Below are 25,163 nucleotides of genomic sequence, written 5' to 3'. Positions count from 1 at the left end.
ATTCTCAAGTAAGAGGTTTAGATAATTTCTGATTGGTCCACCATACTCCTCAGAACGCCCTAAAGATGTACAAGATAGAAGGAGATGCGTAGAAATCTATCCCACGCATAACCTATCTCTCATATTCGATTCCAAGCAGGTCCTGAAAAACACGGCGGATCAAATCTCTGACTTGAGAATCTTTATCTGGATCAAACTCTCTGGCATGATAGATCAATGCGCTATTTGCTATGCGCTCATGCTCTAGATCTACAATTCAATTGTAAGAATTCGGAATGAAATTCTGTTAATGTGTTTTCATATAATTTAACGTAATTTAATGTGTGATACGAAAAATATGTGACTTATTATGATATATGCAAAAACTGTATATTAAAATGTATGTATATAAGAAAAATATATATATAACTCAATAAATAAAAAAAAGGCTACGAGCCAGATATAATATATAGAATATTTAATATTAATACACTACAGGCGTTTCGACCTCGATCGGATCATTTTCAATGTAAACAGTTTGTCCAAGTACTATAAAATATACATACTTGATAATTAATTTAAACCGTAATTGTCAGTATTTTGAATTATATATTTGTAAGATTTGTAGATTTTGAAATAATAAGATGAGTTCACTTTTTTTTTTCACATCAGTCAAACGATGCTTTTACATATGGACTGCATACATCGAGTGATAGGGAATGCGATAATAACCAATATGTTTTCGTAATTTGATCGAATACTTGGACAAACTGTTTACATTGAAAATGACCTGATCGAGGTCGAAACGTCTGTAGTGTATTAATAGTAAATATTCTATATATTGTATCTGGCTCGCAGTCCCTTTTTTATTTATTGATTTATTCTGATTGAGCCATTTTAATAATTTATTAATATATATGACTGTTACAATAAATAGTTCTTACAAAAATATATAGCTGTTACAATAAATTGAGTTTTGCTCTAATTAATCCGGGAATAGTTACAGCTAGTTCTTTTTTGCGTATCGATTATTTAGGATGGTATTTTATATTCCAATTAAAAGTTACTATTATTAATTACAAATTATTGATGTATTAACTATTTTACAATTTATTAGTATTATGTGACAATTACATCCGTGCAGAATATTATACTTTCTAAAAAAATGAAGAGATAAAAAATATAGATTTTTTTTTAATAAATTCTTGATCAGTGAAGAATATTGATCTTCATTTTCTTGCTGCTGAGATATAAACATCATCCCATAATGATTATTCCCGAGTTAAATAAATAATAAAGTGAATAGAATTCTACCAAAATTGATGCGAATATGATCGCGCAAAGTAGACGTCAGAGAAATCATGAGACTGCGCTCTCTTTGATATTAGAGAATTAAAAAACAACAACAACAACAGAGCAACGAGGCGGATATTTGATAAAACTGCCGAATAAGGGCTGGCTTGTTTGTTTGTTTTCATAGTAAATAAAAGAAGCGCGGAGTCGGCAATGCAATGTGCATCTTGCAGCCTAGTTTGCAGCTCGCGTCATATTTTGCAATCGCACACGCGACATGTATGTATTGTACAGGGTGTAAATATATAATACTAAGCAGTACGACGGCGCGACGTAGGTAATGACGGTGACTTTATAACATAAACTTTATAATATAAATAATCAATAATAATAATTATAATAGGATTCTCGAATTTTAAACAATATAAAAATAAATAGAGTAGGCTAATGAGAGTTAGCAACGATAAACGGCGCAATTTCTTAATGAATAATTAATATTCAGCGATTGGATTGATGTCTTCTTTATTTTGAACTTTGCAAATCTCTTTGGAGTCCTCCTTTATCGTTGCTAACTCTCATTAGCCTAATCTATTTATTTTTATATTGTTTATAAATAATAATACTTTATAATAGAAACTTTATAACATAATATAAAGTCACTGTCATTACCTACTGAATCGCGCCTGCTCTAAAGTTTGCCGTGCAACCCGTCGTACTGCCTAGTATGTATCTGCAACACCCTGTACGTAGTACGTACGATACATAGATCGCGGTGACGCAGTATGCTAGGCACAGGAGTGGAAAAACGGTTCCGCGCGAAAGTGCCGGTCGAGGGAAGGACCATCCGGTGGCATTTGAAAGAAAGAGAGAGAACGAGGGAGAAACGCAAGGACGCGACTGACGAAGACATGGATCCGCAGGGCGCAGCGTCGTTGCGGCGGCGCCGTATAGTACCGCAACCCGCCACTCGTTGCCAGGCGCCACAGTCTTTATCTCCGCATGTTCGGAGCCGGTTGGCTTCATTTGCAGTAACGCCATTCTCGACATCTTCAGCCTTGTTTCTTGATACACATCAACAAAATGGTAAGTCGAGCGAGCGGCGAATCCATTGAGTGTCGCGTTACGTTGTTATCTCGAATTACCGAAAACGGCCGGTATTAGAGAAATTCTATAGAACGAGGACAAACCGGAAAGTCCTCATACAAAGGACCCCCCCGCGGGATAGTCACGTAAAAGAAAATGTGATGGAGAGTTGAGAAGTTCTCAAGGTTGAGAAGTTTTTCTTGGGATCTGGTATTTTATGCGCACGATCTTCGCGGAATATCGCGCACGATGTGTGTATGTCGACGTCGAAGGAGCCAAGGAGGTCGTCGCGTGACTGCAACAGACGTATCACAGCTGCGGCAGCGTGTCGTCTGCTGCCTGTCATCTGCTTTAGGGCCTAAGCACAAACATGACCGTAACTGAGTAGAATGTAAAGTGCGTTGACCTACAACTACTCATGTTTCACCACTTAGTTGCGACTATTTTTATGCTGAAACCCTTACTTGCGATTGGTCACAACTGGTTAGCTTTAACCGAGTGTAACGGAAATCGCTTTAGTTGGAGTCGAGTGGAAGAAAAGAACAATGATCGTTCTCCTTTTCGGCGGGGGTTAAATCGCGGTAGGGAGCAATAGAGAAGGCGTGATGTGAAAACGCGGCTTCCGCCCTCGATACTTAATGCGACGCACTCTACTGACAGGAAGGAGGGGGGATCGGGTCATCTGAGCGTTAATGCGCGGTTAGTCTCACGTTTACGAAATTTACCGCGTGATCGCAGCACGTGACGGGAAAGTCTGTCACGTACGGTTTCTTAAAGCTATAGCACACAAAAAAATTTTTTTATTTTAAACATTAAGTAAAACGAGAAAGAAAACTGTAAGTGAATCAGTCAATCACAGTAGAGAAAGGTAATAATGTAAACTGTAGCAAATACAAAATGTTGATTTTTGCTTATTATTTATGTCTTACTGCTTAAGTTTTTTTTTGTGTGTGTTATACCCTTTAATACATTATATAACGTCAGCTTCATTTTTTATCTTTTTTTTTTATTCCGTCTGATTTGTATGCTGCGCGCGAATGTTGGACAACCTTGCATTGCGACTGAAATCTTATTTCCAGCGCGTTATATGTATACAGGGTGATCTATTTAAACCGACCATCTGAAATATCTCACTTATTTTTGATGATATAAAAAAATGTTTCAAATGAAAGTGGAACGGTTTCGAGGGGGACATATTTTGGTTATAATGTTTTTTTTTCTAGGTGGAGGCGCTAAAAAGATATGAAGGTCACCTCCACTTTTTTAAATGGAATTATATAATTTTTTTTACATAATATGATTCCTTTAATTATTCTGCATATAAAAGTATTAAAGTAGAGGTATCATAAAACAAATGGTTTACGAGATATTTTATATTTTATTCCGGCACATATTGACATAAAATATTAAATAACTCGTAAACTATTAATTTTTTTATAATCGTACCTTAATACTTTTATGAACAGAATAATAAGCTCAATCAATTGATGTAAAGAAAACACACAATTGCTTTAAAAAAATGTGAGCAAAATGGATAATTTTTTAAATAAGCAACTATGTTTTTTTTCCAATTGATTCGTCTCATTATTTCGTTCATAAAAGTATTAAAGAACGATTATAAAAAAGTTCATTACGAGTTATTTAACATTTTATATCAATATATGCCAAAATAAAGTATAAAATATGTCATAAACTATTGATTTTTTTATATCACCTTAATACTTTTATATGCAGAATAATTAAAGGAATCATAGTGTGTAAAAAAAATTATACAATTCCATTTAAAAAAGTGGAGGTGACCTTTATATTTTTTTGGCGCCTCCACCTAGAAAAAAAAACAACATGACTAAAATACGTCCCCCTCGAAACCACTTCATTTCCACTTTCATTTGAAACATTTTTTAAAAATAAGCGAGATATTTCAGATGGTCGATTTAAGTGGACCACCCTGTATACACGCTCACGCCCGCGCGCGCGCACACATATATATGTATAACGCTTTAAAAAGTTAATCCGCGACGATATTAGCCCATCGCTATAATTGCGTCGCATGAATCATATTCAATCTGAAAATTATAATCGAAATGTCACGGAGAGAAGAACGAGTTTTCTGGTTAAAAAACTAATATTGCCATAGATATCACAATTTTTGCATTTAACTCTTTCATGTCCAGTAAACTATATATGTTCTATATACAGGATGTCCTATTTTATTTAAAATAATTAATTTTTCTAATTTCTGATTATTGATAATATAAAAGGATGTTTTAAATGAAATTTTCTTCTACTTTTTAAAATAAAATTATATAATGTTTTACATAATATGATTTCTCTAATTATTTTGCATATAAGAATACTAAGATAGAGATATCGAAAAATCAATAGTTTATAAAATATTTTATACTTTATTTTCATAAATTTTGAATATAGAATATAAAATATCGTACATTAATAATTTTTTTGTAATTATACTTTAATATTTTAATGCACAGAAAAACGAGAAGAATCAATTGGTGTAAAAAAACACATTGTTGCTTTAAAAAATGTACAAATTGCAATGTTTTTCTTTACATCACAATCGATTTTTCTTGTTATTTTGTGTATAATAATATCAAGGTATAATAACCAAAAAACGAATAGATTATGAAAGATTTTATATTTTATGTAAAAATTTGCCAGAATATAGTATAAAATATCCATAAAACAATTGATTTTTTAATATCTATACTTTAGTACTTTTATATGTAAAATAATTAGAATCATATTATATGAAAAAAATTATATGATTTCATTATAAAAAGTAGAGATAACCGTTATCTTTTTTTAGCACTTCCACTTAAAAAAAACATCATCAAAAATTCCTCTTGATACCATTCCATTTTCATTTGAAACATTTTTTTGTATCATCAATAATGTCGGAGAAAATTGACTATTTAAAATAAAATAGGGAACTTGTATACATATATATATATATATATATGTTCATATATATTACTCTAATACGTCTCTGACAATATTTTCGAAAAATATACCGAAACTCGTAAGTTTTTTGTACCTCAATAGTAGACAAATATAACAATGCTTATTATTTTGATACTTGCGGATAAGAATATAAATTGGGTCGAAAATTTTTGGAGCTCATTACGTAAATCTTATACCAAAAAACTTGCTAATGATGATGTCATTTTGATTACGCTAATTTTTTTCTTTTTTTGTATTAGACATACAATATAAATATTGAAAATATAGGATACGAGTTCTTCAGTATAGAATATGCAGCAGTTCTAGGCATCCGCTTATGCGAACGTATTGGTCATTTATGTCTATCTATGCAATGTAGATTAACGTAATCTCGGTTTAATTTATTTTTTATCCTTTCCTAGTTTTAAAAATTAAAGAAGATAACGATTAAGTTAAATCGAGATTAAAATTAATTTATATAAATAGAAATGGACATTAGTAAAATATACGAATCATACGGATACTTCTCCGCAGTAATTAAAACCAGGAAATGAAATTTCTCGTTCATTTCGTATTCGAGTATTTGTAAAGTGACCGCTCGAGAATTGGCGTATCGATCTGTTTTTCTTTACTGGAAGATTAAGCTGCTACTTTTTAAAGAGTTCTGAATGTGACGTGAAACGAAGTAACGCAACTTATTGTTCTTTAGCTTATCGAACTAATGACAAAACTTTTAAGCTTTCTTACAAAACAAGTCGCAAACTGAACGACACTTTTGTATTATACATACTTAAGATTATTGTGTGTATGTGACAGATGCTCGTTTCTATCAAGGTAAATTAATTTTAACTCAGTTTACTTTATTTTTTATCCTAATTCTATCAAACTGGAAAAAGATAAAAAGTAAATTAAATCGAGATTGAAATTAATATACATTAATGAAAATAAGATTGATGAAATAAAGATGTTTATAGGAATATGTTTCATATATCAGAAAATATTAAAAGAGCTTTTCACAGTTATGGTAATCCTTTTTTTATAATAGTCCTTTTAAATGTGATTGAAGTTTGAAGCGTTCTTGGAGCGAAAATTAATCTTTCAATCATTCTATAAAATTGCGATATTAACTAAAATGTCATTGAAACAATAGAGTATGAATATTATCTAAAATGCAATATCGTGCGTGGTCTCATCTCGTACCCTATATAGTCCAATAATAGAAATCTTTGTTCTACACAGGAGTTTACTATAATAAGCCTTAATAATAAACCTTTGAGTCTGTAGTTATATGGTAGAAAAGCTACTACAGTCGATAAAACCTCGATGCCTTTAAAAGTGTGTTTATCGTCATATCCCTTAGGAAACTTAATCGCATTAAAATTAGGGCACTCTGTGTGTATGTGTGCGTGCGTGCGTGCGTGTGTGTGTGTGAATTTTATTTTGCGTCGATAACATATTTTTATGATTATCCATGTTATATTAATATTCGTTTTTTTTATGTAGATTAACTTTAATTTTGGTTTAATTTACTTTTCCTTTTCTTCTCGTTTTAATAATTAGAAAAAAATAAAGAGTAAGTTAAATCGATATTAAAATTAAATTGCACATTGGTAGAAATGGATCTAAAACAAATTATTTCTTGTGATCAAAATTGTATTGTATATTTCAGAAGTATGTCTGAAAACCAAATTTTTTAATTTAGTTTGTTATGATTCAAAGTTTGTCATTTAAATTATAAATTGTGACATAACAAGTAAATTTTGCTAATTTTTCTCGATGGATATTCTAAAGAGTGAGATGCACTGTAAAAGATTAAAAATTGAGCCACTTTTTTTTTAAGAATGGTTCAATTTTCACTCTTTAGAGTAAGATTTCACTTCAAAGAATTTAGAAAGTAACAAACGGTAAGAATTTCTTAAAAATTATAACAACAAACATCTGTGTTTATTCTTGGCGTTGCACAAGAAGTACTCAGTCTCGGAAGTACAAATATGAAATACTTACTCATGTATATTTAAGGTGCTTGCGGACGTTGCGACATTGGCGGACAATCATCATCGTCATCGCACCTTCGCGGCGAACGGTAACCCGGAAGGCATTACGATACGCAACTTAGTGGATGGCGAGACCTTGACTTACAGCTTGGCCCTGATAAGAGGTCGTGCACCTGCGCTATGCAGTTACATTACCGTTCGGGGTCACAAGAACGTGACCTCAGAATGGCCGATTATCGCTGGTCAGTTCCGTGTCCTGATAGATCTGGCACGCGGTCCAAATAAATTAGAACTCGAGGCGGGTGGGCATAAAAGAAGATTGGTTCTTATATATGAACCAAGAACTACCAGGCTGCGGGTGACACCAGTCTACGTCATCTGTGCGGGTCACGATGGTTATTTTCAGGTAACGATAGTAAATTATACTTGTATAGTATTCTCCTAGCAAAACATATCTCTCTCTCTCTCTCTCTCTCATAGAAATTATTTTTACATAATTACTTAAAATCTTAGATCACAAAATTATTTCAATCACATTTTAATTATTTCAATTTTATCGATATTAGACTTAATATTCAGGAACTTTATTTTGATTAGCTGTAATTGATACTTAAGGAACATAATGCAGATAAGTGAATCGTGACTCATAATTCAGCAACTTGGAACGTAGCGTGCACTTCTCCAATTATCGATCGCTATTCTGTTGCGTGAAATGTCGTGCTAGCCTTGCCTATGTTATTCCAACATGATAACTGGATTGTTCTCTCTTGATTGCTTAATCTCATGAAACAATTATAATTTTGTGAATTATTCGCATCCACCGCAGGTGATCTGATCTACGTTTTAGGGTCCACGCAATGAGGATCGATCACCTGAGAGCGCAGCAACGAGAATAGGACTAGGTGCTAGACTTTTGCAGACCTTGACAGCTGAAAAGCTTCAAGAGGCCGGTTACGGCAGAAAGACCTTTCAGCTGGAAAGAGATCTGGATGGTCCGGAATGTCTGGTAATGCATAGTATGCTTCACGTGGACCAGGCACGAGCGATGAAGCAAAGAGAACTATGGGAGTTGATCGCACGTGAGCTGATGACTGGTCCCTTGGCGTCTAAAGATCGCAAATACTTGGCGTTTTTGTCATGCACAAGATACCGCGGCGCACCCAGCCCTCGCACACACGAGGATACCTTGGCGAGAACACAAGGCCATGCAGCCCTCGGTGGAGGTGGGTTAGCGCTCTTTGGTTCAGCGTGTCTTCACACTTGGCCTACGTGTATGGCTCAGGTTAGTTAACAATGATTATTGATTAATTTGATATGACAAAAAACCATGTATACAATGTGAATCCATTTTTCATTTCATATGAAACGCTTAAAGAATATTTAAAAAATAGAGTTTTTCATATATAATTTATCAGGTATTACCAAGATTCCTGGACGCCACTGTCATTGACACTGAGCAGCTTATGGATGACAGTAATTATCGTGGCACGCACGGCGGCTGTTTGGCGACAACATTAGGTTCCGTTCTACACGAACTTGGTCACACCTTCGATCTCGGTCACACTCGAGAAGGGATAATGGGTCGAGGATTTGATTACGTCGATAGGGTTTTTGTAGGCGCAGCTGGAATCGATTTCAATCGTAATCCCATTAGAAGAGATCCCCAACATACTACTGTCGCCCTTAGCCGGCCACTCAGTGTCACGGTAACTGTTCAAGATCTCGTACTGTCAAGTCCACGAAGGGGTAGATTGCTTTCGGAAACATCTAGGCCTGCTCCGTCGTCTACTTCGAGACAATTACCCGGAAGACTTTCAGCGCCAGCTAGTCCTGAGCTTAATAGATCTCTTTCTAAGAGTCTGATCGCTTCCGAACCTCTTTCACAGCCTGACCGAACATTCTGGGGTCCATCATGTGCAGCATTACTTGCGTATCATCGCTGGTTTAACAGCGAAATAGACAATCGTTCCAATAGGTATCATCACGAAATAGAATACGATGGAAAAAGGTGAGTTGTTATCGATGATACGCTCTCGTTTTACATAACAATATAAATGTTTGATTAAACATCAAACGACCTTTTTACGCGCGACCGACTAATTTTCTTCTTAAATTATTTATTACTCTGCTTCTATGTCAGTAATAAAATCAAATAAATTTCAGCATAACTGTTTTTAATAACTATAATTTTTCTTTATAGGAATGTGGTAAGATCACGATATGGAGTACGAGTAATAGAGCTCAGAGAGACATCGGGTGGGATGGTCGTGGGTTCTCGTCAATTTCCTGGCTTACGACCACCTTTGGAAGCTTTAGTTCCACCACCTCCATCCCACTGCCTCACCACTCTTATCCTCGTTGCCGAAGACTCCACCGGGAATGTGCTCAAACATCCTCTTCCTACTGCCTTTTAAAGGTCAGCAGAAACAATGATGCATAATTTTATTTTCTAGTCCGGCGAAGATTGTTACAGTTCGTAAGCAATACTGGCTTAATATACATATTGTAAATTATTCAAAGATGTTATATTTTTTATTTGTTCCTCGTTTAAAGTTTATTACTTAAGTAATTTAATTAAACATGTATAGAAAAATTAATTTTTTATTGATATCTCATGCGCTAATTATATTTGTTAATAATCTGCATAGATAAAATGAGATATTTTTAGACACATATATATACGTAAATGCAATACTGAGTGAGAATAAAAATTTGAAAAATGAAGTCTGCGAAGATATTCACAATTTAATTTTTATGTTTAATTTTTTTAATTCTATGAATATAAAATAAACTTTTGGTTTCTGTTTAATATGAGAACACACATAGAGTTAATCGTCCAGATACCTCACAGCGATCGCATTTCGTTTAAAATTATTAATCAAAGTATTATACTGCCATTATATATCCCTTGCTTCTAAAAATACAAATACAATTTTGCCTAGAATGAAAGCAATTTGCACATGGAATTTGAAAAACTTTCTCTCGTATCACATTACTTAATTTATTTTAATGCTTTATTACGCTCTATTCCATATAAAAAAATCTAATAACAGAGTGGAATTTTTAGGTATTTATGTTATAAATTATACTTTGATAAATATACGATTTGTAGCTGAGAATCAAATAAAAGCTTGTATCCACTACACACGGTACGTTCCACGTACCAGGGGTCCACCTAAAAATTAACTGCTTGGAATTTTTTAAATGATTATAAAAACATATTAGTGTAAATATCGTATAATGTTTAAAGTCAAAAATATATATAAGTATGCTTTCCAAAATATTGAGGTAGTCGTTTTAAGAAATTTTTCCTCTTTATGACATTTGTAGTTATAATTATAAAATTATAAAATTTTAATATATAAACATGAATCCTTTAGGACTTTTCCTGTATCTTTAAGTTAATGTTTTTATCTAAAAATACAGGCAAAATTCTAAAAAATTTACACTTATAAAAACTTTGTAATTTTAACTACAAATGTTAAAAAAGAAAAACAATTACCTTCAACATCTTGAATGTAAGGTATATAATACTTATTTTTTTACTATTATATAATATATGCACCTTATACAATCTTATACAATATGTACACTAATATTTTCATCCTCATTTAAAAAGTCCTAAACAGTTTATTTTTAAATGGCCTCCTGAAATGTGGAATGCGTCACAAGTATGTAACTGACATATAGATGATATGGATTTTATATAACAATGTATGATGATGTAGTCAAATGAAATATTTGATAACACATCTTGCTCATGTACAACTCTTTCCATGTTGTCGAATATGCAGGGAACTATTATAATAATTTATTTTGTAACAATAGTCTCTAGCGTTCCTCGAGCTCTAGTCTCAATCTCTATTAATGAAAACAATAATTAATTAATAATATCCGTAACGTGCACAAATGAGTATTACAAACGAGAAGTATATATTTAAGGTATTGGAAGTGCTTGATAATTATATACGTTGCGGATATTTCGTATAGAATAATCTTACAATATACTTTCTGAATTTCCAAGTAGCAAGCTGACGTTATTTGTCGTCATTTTGACATCTTTAAATTTTGTGTCAAAATGACGACAAATAATAACGTGGGTTCTTTGGAAATGAAATCTCGCTCTAAAGAGTATAAATTGAGACAGTCTTGAAAAAGAGCGGCTTGATTTTCAATTTTTAAGAGTGAGATTCACTTTAGAGAGTATACAATTAAACACACTCTTATGTAAGTAGAATTTTTAAAAAGACGATTGGCATAAGTTCTAGCGAAGTCGTCAGGGCATCTATATATTATTAATCGTTTGAATGCTGCCACGCAGCGTGATCATACTTCTCATCTTTCTTGTTGAAAAGTACTGCAGCTGATAATGTTCCAGCAAACGAAAAATTATTGAAAAATGTTGAAAATTATTCATTGAAGTGATGTCGAATCAAGTTTTTGAATTTTTTAAATCCGTTTCTATCCGTAATCCGCTTGAATCAGTAATTATGGATTAATTATTTACTTTCTGTATCTCATCCAATGTGCATAGAAATGAAACGTGCGACTAATCCGATTGAATCCGTAATTACGTATTGGTATATCAATTCTTCAATACCGCACGTTAAATTCAACGCAATGAACGTGCAACTAATTCGTTTGAATTTAACGTGCAGTATTGAAAAATTTGTCTGATGTGGGAGAGCCATCAATTGCTAGTCACTGATCTCGGCAAGTGAAGTATCGTCGAAAAGCACGCACTGTGGTGATATAAATAAGTCGTTGCCTCCCAAACAAAAACCCCGGTGTGATATACAGAGAAAAAATACAGAATGTGTAACATTGCGGATCCACAGCGACAAGGTAATTTCTAGACATAACCCTGGCCACGACAGTGCAGGTTATATCCGGGAGTCACCCTGTTACCGTGAATCTGTAATGTATATTCTGTGTATAGTACTAGGGCTCATTCTGGAAGAAACGATTCATATACTCGTATCTCAGTAATAAGTATCAGGCTGCTCCTCGCCCTGATGAAGTGAACTGCAAGGTTTACGAAACGTTGGCATTCCAAGAATAGATTTGGACACGGAGAAAACCTGCGAAACGGATAACCTTCATACAGAAAGCACCCGTGGAAGCCTCAAGAAGATTGATTCATATATCTGTGATCATCTTAGTGCATGCTTTTCAACGATAAATCACTGATAAATCACTTTCTGGGATCGCAGACTAGCATTTCATTTCTGAATCTATATGAATCCATTAGAGTTCACATTATTATATTTATCTAGACGTATAGAAACGGATTCAGTGTATTCAGTCTCTACAAATACCTTACCACGGATAACGCGGATTCGAAAACTTGATTCATACGGATTTATCCAATCCAATCCGTTCTCGTTTGCTGGGGTGCTCAGCTTTGACTGGATTTCTCAGAATTAGTCATTAATCATGTTGGTTGGTAATACTACTCGAGTTTAGTATTGGTTTTAGTTTCTAGTTTAGAGTTAACATTTTGAGGAAGGAGAAAATCGGAAACATTGGAGTTTTTAAAATTCGTTACTCTTCCTCAGAAGATTTTGTTTTTTGTTTTTGAGAACTTCTTCTTTCTTAGACTCTCTGTAAGCTGCGTGCGGGTGAGCTCACCAATTTTATGCGTTGTATGTTTTGTTAATTAACATTATGTAATTGAATAATAATATTAATATCTACACGGATCAGAGTTTGTGGTTGCTGACAAAATGATGCGTTTAATAAGAGCGCGTGTGCACTGAATGCAGGAGCGAAGGACGAGATGTATTGATGTTGTATGATCTGACGGTAGGAAATATATGCGATGATGTGTTCTATTCAATAATATGTTAAATTGATATTGATTGATTAAAATTCCTCTGTTTAAGAATGTCGGAAAAATATTAGTTATTGATTATTATATTAATTAATTAAAACAAAAAGAATTTATGATTTTCAACAAATCAAAATGTTTTTTCTTTCAATTAATTACAAATATATTTTAAAAATGTACATACAGTAAATTTTATTTTTATTTATTACAACACTTATCGTTACTTATCGACATGAAATAGGAGAAGTGCGCATCACTAGAGTTTTTCGCTCAGATTTTTACGATCATCTTCAGCATTCAAACGATTAAGCGTATATAATATACAGTATTATATCCTAAATTATTTTAATAAGTTAAGCTAGTGAACCAAAAATTACTGAGACAATATTGTACCATCAATCCCGGCAAACTGACAAAAATAATCTATATGTACTGAATTAAGAATACAAAGTTAATTAGAAACATGACTACCAACTTTTTTACCTATTTCTCCTTGACGAATTAAACTTAAACAGTTAATATATGGTAAATAGTATTCATACGATTTTATTTATTAAAAATTGATTTTATTATCTCAGTAAACGAGAATGGATTGAAATGGATTGAAATGGATTCAGATTTTCAGAAATATGGATTCACGAATGTTAAAATGAATCCTTTTCAATCCTGAATGCATTTTTATTCATTTATAGGAATTGCATGGAGCATATCTCTATGCCTTTCAATCTAAAAATAATATCAGCTTTTTCTGTGCATTATAAATACTGTTCAATTCAAAATTTTGAATAGGAAATACAATTTTTCAATCCAATTGCATCCAATTGAATCCAAATAAATCCAAAAAAAATATTCGCTGTTTAAAACACGCATTCGGATAGAAAAAAAATTTCAATTCATTTTAATTCATTCTCATTTACTAGGATATTATTTGCGCCCTTTCAAACTATACAATTTTTGTTTGAAACGTTTTTTCATATCTTCCATACATATTTTTCAAGATATTTAACTGTTTAAAATAAAATAGAACACCCTGTATATATATTTTTTATCTGTATCCTGAGAGTGTATATATATCACATAATTTGTATTGCAAAAATGTTACGTGATAATGTATTAAAAAAATTCTTATCGCGAATGTATGATGAACTCACATGGAATATTGCTGGTGATAGTGATGGTCAATCGATATCGAATTTTTTTTCTAAAGTAAATAATTTCAAAAAAATATATATAGAACTCCGAGGATAACAATATAACAACATATAGCGTATTTCGTTATTTCAAAGTATATCGCACGTATGCAATAGTATGTATTTGAAGTAGATCATGTCATCTTCCGATTCAATCGTTCAGAAAAATACTTGTGCAGTAACAGGAACTGATAACAAAATGCAATTTCCTGAAATAATCGACGATAAAATAGACACCGAGAAGTTCTTGCAGGCCGCTCGCGATATTGTGCGGACAGTTGGTATGTACCTATTTTCGATTTTAACCTCAAATATTACCCAAGGAACTGAAATCAAATTGTTGCTGTACGATCACGAATTAATCTTGTTTTAAATACAACATGACGTACAACAGAAACAAATTTGTGTTTCAGATAAATTTGGCAAATTATTTGCACCCGTACGACATGACATGCAAGGCAACATCGATGTAAGTTAAGCAAAAAGTTCACAAGAATAGTATTATTTATTAACAGTCTATGGAACTTGAATTTTACATTCTTAAATTATTTACAGAAGCTCACCACTAGGTTTTGTATGGATAAAACAGCTAACTCGACTTTACAAGACATGATTTTACTTGAAAAACTTTCTACCGAAAAGGATCTCATCGCAGTTGATGCCTTAATGTGGTTAAGAAGGTTATTAAACATGTAGTTGCAAATGTTGACATTTTCAGTTAATTATATACAATTACTTTTGTAAGTTTTATCTTTTGTAATAACTTCTTTACCGATGCTCATTCTTTGGAGTAGATACTAAAATCTGCAAGAGTTATTTAATTTATGTTAATTAATTTCAAGTAACCAAAATAACAACTTGTATAAGAAAGAAAAAATAATACTAAGTATATTTTAATAATGAATATGAAGTAAGTATATATTCGAATAAGAATAATCAAACTTGCTGATATAACATAAAAAAATTTAATTGATATTTTTGACAGAAATTTATATTAAATGGGTTCAATAGACTGTTAACTCATAAAAGTTAATATGAATAATATTAAATTGTCTATCAATTGTACATGAAATTATATTTATAAATGTATCATGTTTCAAAGTCGAAGAGTAATCGGTACATAATTGAATGTATATAAAAAAATGTACGGAATTCACACAAAAATTATTATTAGGCCTGTCTAACGACAAAAATGTGGATATTTATTCTGTGCTGTACATATTAGTTGCTATTTAATTAAATCTACAAGTTCTTTCGAATACATGCTTTTGCATATAAAACATTTTTATTTAATGATTGTTACATATTTTAGGGCCTTACATCTGATTCTACTATTCTTTGAACGAATCGTGGAGACACATAAAACTGGGGAAGCAACAGAAGATTTGGTCGCATTCCTGAGAGAAGCATACAAAGAAACTTTAGAGCCATATCATGGTTGGTTGGCACAACAATTATTTAATGTAACTATTTTTCTGTATACGTCTAGAAGTTAATGACTTACAATATTACAAAAATTATAATGTTTAAATATTGGTTTTGTTACAGCTCCTGTCACGTATGACGCCTTCTCGTTCGCAACTTCTATTAGCATTAGCCGATGGAGAAACAGGGAGAGAAGAAATTACTTTAAGTAATATGGAATTATCCTTAACAAATTTAAGAAAAAATGTAATAGCTTTAAAAACGTTTTATAATGATCATAATCTAGAAGCGACTACTGTAGTATAATATAAAATATGTTAGAGTTCAATATTATAAATTTAAAAATTACAATTTCATTATTATATCTTCGCTATAGAAAAAATACTGCCTAAAAAGATACGTAAATAGATTACATTTAAAGAAGGTACAACGAAGCTAAGAAATTTTATGCATGTTTATTAGCATAAAATCATAAATTTTTATATATTACATTTCTATAGATTCCAATCAAGTACAAAACTTAGTTTCTATTCAAATGTAACATATCATTTATATCATGTTACATTAAGTCTTTCAGCTTATATTAATAACGCAATATTTTATTGTTAAATTGAAATAATAAAGTAATATATATCAATTAATGTCTATCATCAATCCCATATAATTGTGCGACATAAAACCTTTTAGCATGATGGTCTGCTGACTTCTTTAAAGCTACAGTAGCTGTTATAATTTCTGTAACGAGGAGAAACGCCATGGTACTGTTAGTAATTGTTTCGCTAAGATGAGGTCTGGTTTTACTATCGAAAAGAAGGAACATCTCTAAAGGAAAATGTATAAGAGTAGATATCAGCCAAAAGCTTGCCAGTTCTGGAATCTGTGTAGAGATTAACAGAATACCTTCAATCTCCTAACATCAATTCGTCTAATTTATTCATATATCTTATTGAAATAAATTACCTTCTCTGCTAAGTTTCCAAGATATCCCAAATACAGCCGTATGCCTTCCAATACTGATATAATAATAAATACGGCTACAGTTATAAATTTGTATACATCTGTCAAGTGATAGTACTGTAAAATAAGAAATAATATCTGTGTGTTCTCTGTCTACCGTAAAATTTTTTTTTAATTTCACTTTGATATTTACTTTTGCATCTAAATTGATAAGTATTACAAAAAACCATACGGGATACATCCACACATTAAAATACAATGCCATTTGGAGTGGCAAATTGGATTGTATCTGATTTCCTGTATAAAGTAAATAATAAATAGTAAAAATATATATATAAGAGAATATATAAATACGCAAAAGAGTAGTAAGGCAAAAAATTTAATTAAGTTTCAAAATTTATTAGAAATATTACGTGTCTCACTACTATTAAAATTCAATAGTTAGCTGTGTAATAAAAAAAATTCAATTAATTTTAAAACTATTGTTGCCTTAAATCTTCAATTAATATATTAAAAATGTCTCATGAATACATTAATTATAAATTGATTTGTGATATTAAAGTGAATGACGACAATAGATCAGTTAGAGTGATGTAAATATTTACTATTACCGTTTCTCATGGCAACAACTGCTACCAATAACAATGCAGAACGCAAGATGTGCATACCTATATTATAAAATTCCTTTTTTCGATCGTGATATGCCAAACCGGGAAATAAACGATCTGACACGGTGACAACTGACGTTTTCCACATCATCATTGCTTATAACGTGAAATTTTCACGTTTGGAAAAACAACAAAGTTTAAATACACATTTAAAATTGAGTTTGTATTTTAGTTCCTTGCACCGACCAGTAGCGGCGATTAATCACCCGTTACCAGTGTTGCCAAAACTATAACTTCAAATGCGTAGTTATCTAACGGTTCAAGATAATAATCGTTATCTATAATAAAATTCTAGATTTTTATTAGCTGAAATCTTTGTCATAAAAATCAGAAAGTTTGACATAATAATACCATATGTATCTTCATTAACATTAAACTAAATAGTTGAGAATATCAAATAGTATAACAATAATTATGTTAACAGTATAAAGCGTAAGGATTGCTAGATTTAGAGATCTTTGTGTTCTTTTATTTTGCTCCCTCTTGAATTAATGTACTTGACGTGAAACATATAAAATCTGTCGTATTTGATAAATGCTATTATATGCTATACAAGACTCGTATTAATTTTTTTTAAGTTAGTGGAGAACACATCTATAATATTATATTTACAAGTTTAATAGTTCTCTTAGAAATAAAGGATCGTCAAAAAAAATTGCAGTTTGGCGTAACAATAAGATTAAGTTCAAAATCGTTGTTACAATTGGAACATTTATGGGCACAGTAGATCACATATTTTATCTATTACTACGATCATTTCTTCCCAGACTTTTTTATGCCACCGGTGGCCAGAGGTCCTTTTTGACTGGCTTTCTTTGCTGCCTCAGCCAGAGCTTTCTGTGCTTCCTTTTGCTTTTGTTTAAAGGCTACATCCTCATCATCCAAAACCTTACTTTCCTTCTTTGGTGCCTTCAAAGGCTTCTTCTTACCTCCTTCTCGGCCAGACATTCTAAAGTACATAAAAATTAATCACATGTGTCTGATTATCGCTTATTAGAAATGACACAGCTCTAACATTGTATTAATCCAGGAATAGTCACTTAATTTTTTACTGTGTAGACAATCATTTGGGATGACTTTGACATTCCCAGTTAAAAGTCATTATTATTAATCCTAGCTATACACACTTTTTTTTTTACCCTTGATATATACATTCAGGTTCCCGGGATCCCATCCATATTTGTTACCATAACTTCCATAAAAATGGATATATTTCAATTAATTTTTTTTCAATCGATGGAGAATTGATTAAGAAACAAATCCATAATGTATAAAAGATAGAATTAAGGAACTTCGAGATATATAGGTTCAAAGAAAAAGAAGAGTTTAGAAACACGAAAAAATCTCAATTTAGCAAATTGCCCTGGGGTTTCTGGAACCCCAGTGCGTATAGTTAGCGTTAATTATATATTAATTACTCTACAATTTATTTAAGATCATTGTGTAGATTTAATTAACAGTTTCTAAACATAAGAAAACAATTTTTTAAATATAGATATGATTCTCAATCAATAAGAACAAAAAAAACCTAATTTCATTTTCTTATTGTTGGGATATAAAAAAATCTTCTTAGGTAACTATATCTTGAATGGATTAAATCAATATAACCTCCACAGAAACGGAAATTAATCAAATCACTAAGTATTCTACAATAAGCGATGGACAATGTTAACAGCTGTGCCATTAATATTATCATAAAATTAAATCCACAATTCGTTCAAATATATAGAAAATACTTAAAAGTTATAACAAGATATAATAATATTCATGAAACAGCGACATACACATACTACGCAAATACCATTCTTATGACTATGGAATACTGTCGTCAGTATTGGAGTACCCCACTTACTTGCAGCAGTACTAAATTTCCAGACAAGATCGCGAAGTACGAACGAAACACGACAGATTTCGAAATTCGTTCTGATGAAGATTAACAAATGCCGCTACGGCAAATTTTTCTCAAGTTAATCGCAGATTGTGCTGCCGCAAGCCGTGAATCGAAACTCGACGATCTCAGGTCTGTTTAGGTCTGTTCCTTGTAGCTGGCTGCTAAATACTCTTACACTTTTCTATTCTATCACTTTTCTTCTCTTTTAACTTTTTATCTGCAATTCGGGTCAAAATTTAAAATAGAATTAAACTTGTGCCGTAAAATATACAAAATATCCGAAGAATTACACACAAATATACATATATATGTGTAAAAAATATCTCTAGAAAATTTTTCTGAGAATTTTTCATATAAATTTTCTAAATTTTTATGTAAATTTCAGAATTTTTAAATATAATTTATAATTTTTTAGAAAATTTATCAGGTTTTTTATAATAAATTCGAAGTCTACAGCTTTTCTAGAATTTTTATATGCGAAATCTGAGATATTCTAAAATGTCTTATTTTATTTTTTTAAAATCTTGAACTTTTCTAGATTTTATAATATTTCATCAAAAATTACAGAAAGAAAAGTCTTAAATATTTCAAAATTTATACATATATATAAATTCTAAGAAAAGTTGTAAACTTTCTCAGTTTTTCTAAAAACTATTCCAATGTATAAAAGTTTCGGGAAAAGTTTTCACCAGGAATATGACATATCAAATTGTAAATAAAATTTTGTCCTGTAATCTATAAATAATCTAAAGAGCTTTACATGCGTTTTTCATTTTAATTTCAGAAAGTGTAAGGTAGTTACAAAAAATAGCTACTACTTGTGGTTTTTATAAAGAATAACAATTAATTCATTGTTCGAGATAATCTATCAAGATTCATCAGATTACGACACACAGTTTTTAATGAACGAAGGTCTCTTATTTGGAATCGGTTTAAGAATTCGATGCACAATGTTGTTCAACTTCGGCAGTTATAAATATGCAAGTAAGTTGTATATATATTTTTTATATAAACAAATTCAATTGAGATTGTTTGAATTGTCTTTCTTGAGTGCAAGTCTTTTTTTCATCACATTCGATTAACACTTTATCTCTGAATAATAACGTGAAAGTTAAATATTATTACAAATAATATATATTCTCCTCTCTTTTGTTTTGTCCAAAGTTTGAATATTGGTAGCATTGATGTTATTATTCGGGGACGAGATTCTCTAAGTCCCCTAGTTTAAAAGTTTCTCTCTTCTTCCATTATTGGTCTGTTCTTTTCAGCTAAACTCCTCTCACATCGTTCATCTCTCTTCTTTTTCTCTCTTGAAGAAAAGAGGAGGAAAGACGAACGATATGAAGAAGTTTAGCTAAAACGAATAGACTTTATGTTATACGTTGCTACAGAAAATTGTTCTTTTCTTTTTAGACCATTTAGAAAGTAAAGAAAAGCACAACCAAAAAGAATGGCTTGAAATATTGCACTTCTTTAAAAGAAAGATTCGCGTTTCTCCGATTTCATTCCAAAACAGAATGGTGGGGACAAGATATAATTCAAACAGCTCGACCGTTAGTCTCACTAGTTAGTTTCCTTCGTGATAATCAGTAGAACGGTGAAGTAAATAGAATAAGCAAATAAGATTCTTGCCAAGATAATTAATTGAAAGATTTAATACGTAGCAATCAACATTGAAACAATTTAGATCTTTTCCATCGTTTTCAACAATTTAGATCGTTCACATAACTTATTTATTATTTTATTTAATTAGCTCGTATAAGTAATGGAATTTTAATCAAAAAATTTGTTTGACGTCAAGATGTGATAATAAGAATCATGTAGAGTACTTGCTGATATCTTCTGTAAAATCTCTGTAAAATGAATTTTTAATATAACGAAACATAACAAAATGGAAAAATATCTGATAGAAAATCGAGAATTGAAGTAAAAATGTCAGCATGTTCATTTTTCTGAATAAAAATCAATGGCTTTTTCTTAAAATATGCTTGCTGTAAATATAATTTATAAATTTTTTATAATTACAATTAGAGCTTATATTTTTAAAAACAACTCTTCGAATTGCAGCAATTTTATATTATTGGCATTGACAAAGTGAAAGGAATCTTAATTCTTGAAATTGCTTGATAACGTAGAATTAAAAAACAACTCCATTACAATTTATAATTGCTGATACGTCTGCGTGATTGTTCTTTTTCGCTGTTATTAAAAACGTAATCATATCAAAGAATTATCAATATTAACACTCCGTGACTTTTTTACGAACTAATATTTTCAATGGAGCAATAAAACTCCAAATGAAGTGTTTAATCATCTCATGATTTTTTAAACAAACGTAAATTAAACGATGCTATGTGTGTTTAGGATCATTGCACCGGATTTACTCAAGAGTGCATCTCAACATGCTACCTAAATTGGAATTAATTGCCGCAGCATGCGAAAATATGGGCATTGGAGTAAATGGCGATTTGCCTTGGCGTTTAAAGTAAGATTTGTTAATAAACCGTATACGCAATTAATTTAGAGAGAATATTTGAACGAACGATTCGTAGGACAGAAATGGCTTACTTCACGCGCATGACGACTAACACAAAGTACAAAAATAAAAGGAACGTCGTACTTATGGGTCGGCGCACGTGGGAGTGCATCCCTGAAAAGTATCGACCTCTGAAGGACCGAATAAATATGGTGTTAACTTCGCAATCATTGTAATTATGGGTGAAATAAAAAATGTGAAAGAAAATTTAATTCTTCAGAAAATAATAGATCATGTATCAATTTTAGGGATTATGGAGATGATGCGATAACGTGTAAGAGTATACCGCATGCGTTTGACGTAATTTCAGGAATGCAGAATCAAGTAGAAAGGGTATGGGTAATAGGCGGAAGTAGCGTGTACAAGGTATTTTGTACGATAAATTAATGCAATACATATACACTTTTAAAAGATCTGTTCTTTTCAGTTGCACAATACTATAAATTCTCTCCATTTCATGTGAAACGTACTTGCAATGAAACGTATCAAGCATTCGCTTGAAAGTTAAAACTCGAAGTTAAAAGAATTTGAAGAACGTACAGAAAGTGCGATTAAAAGAATAGACCTGATAGTGCAACAAAAAAATATTATTTAATATTTAAATATTAACAATACAAATTTAAATTAGATTAACAATTATTGTATAATTTCATAGAGTGCCATGGAATCTCCGCACTTTGGACGATTGTATTTGACGCGTATAAAGAAAAAATTTGAATGTGATACGTTCTTTCCTTCTATCTCAAACGATCTTGTGTTAATCGAGTAAGTATTAATGTTTTTTTGCATTAAATATGTGTCACGTTTCTGCTTTGCTAATAATAATAATTTCAGGGATCCAATGATACCACAAGGTATACAGGAAGAAAAAGGAATTGAATTTGTATATGAAGTGTATGAAAGAAGATAAATAGCAAAACTATTTCCAACCAAATTAAAATTGTAATATAATTTTTGTAAACATTTTTACTGCATCTGTAATAAATAAAAGTGGAATGTCAAAAAAACGTTATTAATATTATCAATTATAATTTTAATACATAAATTATATTACTGATGATATTTTTTGTACAATGTCCTTCAACCATATATTTTAAATACTTTATTCATAGAAAGTAAAGACTTCATAATGAAAATCACGTTTATATATTTAAATGTATAAATACATTAGCCAGGTGGCCACTGCAACTGTCGACCACCAAGAACATGTAGATGCAGATGATACACAGACTGTGCACCATGCTTTCCATCGTTGATGACTAAACGAAATCCATTTATCAAACCTTTTTGCTTTGCAACTTTATGAGCGACATTCATCAGATGACCAAGCAAAGGTTCATCTTCATCTTGAGCTTTGGAGAGTTGCGAAATTGGCTTTCGTGGAATCACCAGAAAGTGTACAGGGGCTTGAGCATTTATATCATCAAATGCAACGCACTGTAAATCAGAAATTATATATTCAATAAATTATTAGCATTTCACATAAAAAACAATACATTATTTAATTAAAATCAAACTACATATCACTAATATAAAAATATATAATATAAAAATTAATTTCCTTTCTATATCTACATTTATTCTAATTCACAAGTTTTGTGATATAACAAAAGTCAACTAATAGTTTCTATGCAACTCAGTAGATTAGAACAAGTGGTTATATAATAATCATATAGATGACAAAATGAATAACAAATCATTTCAGATAATTAGACAGAATTTCTGCTATACATACAAAAATAAACATACATAATAGGTAATGTAAATTCATTTTAATGCTTGCAAACACATTCAGACATTTTATAGCCATACTTTCTATGTTATGGTAAACAATATCGCTCATAAACAATATATAATATTTTCGATAACAAGTCTAATACAAAGCGTTCAAGTGACGCCGGTAAGTCGAATTTAATATATATAATTCAACAAAAAAAATACAATTTTGTGTATTATGTCATAGTTTACCTGGCTGTCCTCGTAAATAAAGTTGCATGGGATTTCTTTACGTAATATTTTCCCAAATATCGTATCACTTTCCGGCGCAGCGGACTGTGCCTTCTCCACCTCGGTCGCCATTTTTCTCAAACTAGCAGAATAGACCGACAGGTTGCCACCTATTGTCAAGTGTTTGTATGCATTTACGACGAGGTTTGATAGCAACCTCATGTCAAAAGTCGGTGACGTCGTCGCAACTACGATAATCTAAAGCGGATATCGTTAGCTGCACGTTCATGCGCGTTTCGATGCTTTATTTATCTCTGAATTCCATTTTATACAGTCCGAAGATCGCGACGTTCGTGTCAGTGCAGCCATGATCGAGATATCGAAGCGCGAATTTTAAATTCGACAATTGCTGGGGTGCGTTCCAAAACTCGACTCTATCAACTCCGAGTATCATTTATCCTTGTTCTTCATCGAATGTTGAACAAGGATAAAAGGTACTCGGAGTTGATAGTCGAGTTTTGGAACGCACCCCTGGAAAGCCAGAAATAAATCACGTATTATAGAATTATTCTCGGAGAGAATGAATTTCTATTAGATTTATTTCATTTCCCTTAGAAATTTACAGAATAATTGAACAATTTCAATTGAAATCCATTCTGAATAATTATTTCAAAGGTATACGTACCAAAATACTTCCCGGGTCAGATCGTTTTCTTGTTTCAACGAATTGCTTATTCATTACGATTGTAAAAAATCAAAAAGTTTGCTGGATACATCGGGAAGATTATTTGTGAAACAGAATCTTGCATGTAAAACTATAAAACTTTTATTTCATAAGACAGTCTTCTCTTAATAATGCGATTATTCTATTTTCGAAGTCTTAATACAATAATGCACTCTAAGAGGCACATAAATATTGTCACTTATTGCTTTATACACGTATTGTCAATATTGTACATTAATAAAAAATACGCTATTAATGATTGCAATGGTTCATGGTACATGTAAAGTATGGCAGTGCGCTTTCTGGTTTTCTCCGGAAGATCTTTAAATCATTCCCGTCTTCCTAATGGGTCGCAAAGGCCCCAGTCTTAGAAAAATAATTCTATTTTAAAAAAATATACATAGTATTATCTTGGATTACATTAATTTCGCATTAAATCAAAGCTAAATTAGCTATGTGTTACAATCGCTTTCGTATCTCTAATAGGATTTGCCATAACTACGCATATCTTATGTAATTTAATGTAAATGTCGTGCATACAGTTAAACTATTAACCACTAAGTAATAACTGCTGTGAAATACAAAAAAAGTTAATCAGAAGTGTAATTCATGACGTTATTATAAAAAGACGATTGACTGAAACATTAGACAGTAAATAAATAACATATCAAAAATAATAATAATC

The 25,163-nt window shown here is 31.5% G+C and overlaps 6 protein-coding genes across 11 annotated transcripts; 3 read left to right on the top strand and 3 right to left on the bottom strand.

Annotated features, from left to right (window-relative positions):
- Positions 1 to 2,274: 2,274 nt before the first annotated feature.
- On the top strand, positions 2,275 to 9,821 carry LOC108726828 (putative zinc metalloproteinase YIL108W). Its single transcript, XM_018454604.1, has 5 exons — positions 2,275 to 2,355; positions 7,336 to 7,716; positions 8,158 to 8,592; positions 8,726 to 9,318; positions 9,511 to 9,821. The coding sequence occupies exons 1-5, from the start codon at positions 2,353 to 2,355 to the stop codon at positions 9,722 to 9,724; spliced, it is 1,626 nt and encodes a 541-aa protein (XP_018310106.1). The 5' UTR covers positions 2,275 to 2,352; the 3' UTR covers positions 9,725 to 9,821.
- A 4,519-nt stretch (positions 9,822 to 14,340) lies between these two features.
- On the top strand, positions 14,341 to 16,061 carry LOC108726830 (pleckstrin homology domain-containing family A member 8). The gene is made up of 5 exons (XM_018454605.1): positions 14,341 to 14,611; positions 14,744 to 14,799; positions 14,886 to 15,010; positions 15,643 to 15,793; positions 15,879 to 16,061. The coding sequence occupies exons 1-5, from the start codon at positions 14,467 to 14,469 to the stop codon at positions 16,059 to 16,061; spliced, it is 660 nt and encodes a 219-aa protein (XP_018310107.1). The 5' UTR covers positions 14,341 to 14,466.
- A 172-nt stretch (positions 16,062 to 16,233) lies between these two features.
- On the bottom strand, positions 16,234 to 17,711 carry LOC108726831 (transmembrane protein 17B). The gene is made up of 4 exons (XM_018454606.1): positions 17,381 to 17,711; positions 16,906 to 17,009; positions 16,716 to 16,829; positions 16,234 to 16,632 (listed from the first exon to the last, which is right to left on the bottom strand). The coding sequence occupies exons 1-4, from the start codon at positions 17,472 to 17,474 to the stop codon at positions 16,393 to 16,395; spliced, it is 552 nt and encodes a 183-aa protein (XP_018310108.1). The 5' UTR covers positions 17,475 to 17,711; the 3' UTR covers positions 16,234 to 16,392.
- A 116-nt stretch (positions 17,712 to 17,827) lies between these two features.
- LOC108726835 (translation machinery-associated protein 7 homolog) lies at positions 17,828 to 19,395 on the bottom strand. 2 transcript variants are annotated; one of them, XM_018454617.1, is made up of 2 exons: positions 19,233 to 19,395; positions 17,828 to 18,329 (listed from the first exon to the last, which is right to left on the bottom strand). In XM_018454617.1, the coding sequence occupies exon 2, from the start codon at positions 18,326 to 18,328 to the stop codon at positions 18,134 to 18,136; it is 195 nt and encodes a 64-aa protein (XP_018310119.1). In that variant the 5' UTR covers position 18,329; positions 19,233 to 19,395; the 3' UTR covers positions 17,828 to 18,133. The 2 variants fall into 2 exon arrangements, with proteins under 2 accessions (XP_018310119.1, XP_018310120.1); XM_018454618.1 differs by having other exon boundaries at positions 19,165 to 19,235.
- A 729-nt stretch (positions 19,396 to 20,124) lies between these two features.
- On the top strand, positions 20,125 to 22,776 carry Dhfr (dihydrofolate reductase). 4 transcript variants are annotated; one of them, XM_018454611.1, is made up of 6 exons: positions 20,125 to 20,255; positions 21,636 to 21,756; positions 21,824 to 21,979; positions 22,056 to 22,173; positions 22,463 to 22,572; positions 22,642 to 22,776. In XM_018454611.1, the coding sequence occupies exons 1-6, from the start codon at positions 20,174 to 20,176 to the stop codon at positions 22,715 to 22,717; spliced, it is 663 nt and encodes a 220-aa protein (XP_018310113.1). In that variant the 5' UTR covers positions 20,125 to 20,173; the 3' UTR covers positions 22,718 to 22,776. The 4 variants fall into 4 exon arrangements, with proteins under 4 accessions (XP_018310113.1, XP_018310114.1, XP_018310115.1 ...); XM_018454612.1 differs by lacking the exon at positions 20,125 to 20,255 and adding an exon at positions 20,841 to 20,873; XM_018454613.1 differs by lacking the exon at positions 20,125 to 20,255 and adding an exon at positions 20,843 to 20,868.
- On the bottom strand, positions 22,703 to 24,115 carry HINT1 (histidine triad nucleotide binding protein 1). 2 transcript variants are annotated; one of them, XM_018454616.1, is made up of 3 exons: positions 23,776 to 24,115; positions 22,974 to 23,244; positions 22,703 to 22,782 (listed from the first exon to the last, which is right to left on the bottom strand). In XM_018454616.1, exons 1-2 carry the CDS (start codon positions 23,974 to 23,976, stop codon positions 22,975 to 22,977), a joined length of 471 nt encoding a protein of 156 aa, XP_018310118.1. In that variant the 5' UTR covers positions 23,977 to 24,115; the 3' UTR covers positions 22,703 to 22,782; position 22,974. The 2 variants fall into 2 exon arrangements, with proteins under 2 accessions (XP_018310118.1, XP_018310117.1); XM_018454615.1 differs by lacking the exon at positions 22,703 to 22,782 and having other exon boundaries at positions 22,888 to 23,244.
- Positions 24,116 to 25,163: the final 1,048 nt, after the last annotated feature.

The sequence above is a fragment of the Mycetomoellerius zeteki genome, unplaced genomic scaffold (genome assembly GCF_001594055.1).
Source record: "Mycetomoellerius zeteki isolate Tzet28-1 unplaced genomic scaffold, Tzet1.0 scaffold44, whole genome shotgun sequence".
Classification (NCBI taxonomy): domain Eukaryota; kingdom Metazoa; phylum Arthropoda; class Insecta; order Hymenoptera; family Formicidae; genus Mycetomoellerius; species Mycetomoellerius zeteki.
Note: the sequence above shows the minus strand (reverse complement) of the source record. Positions and strands in the feature narration are given on the sequence as shown.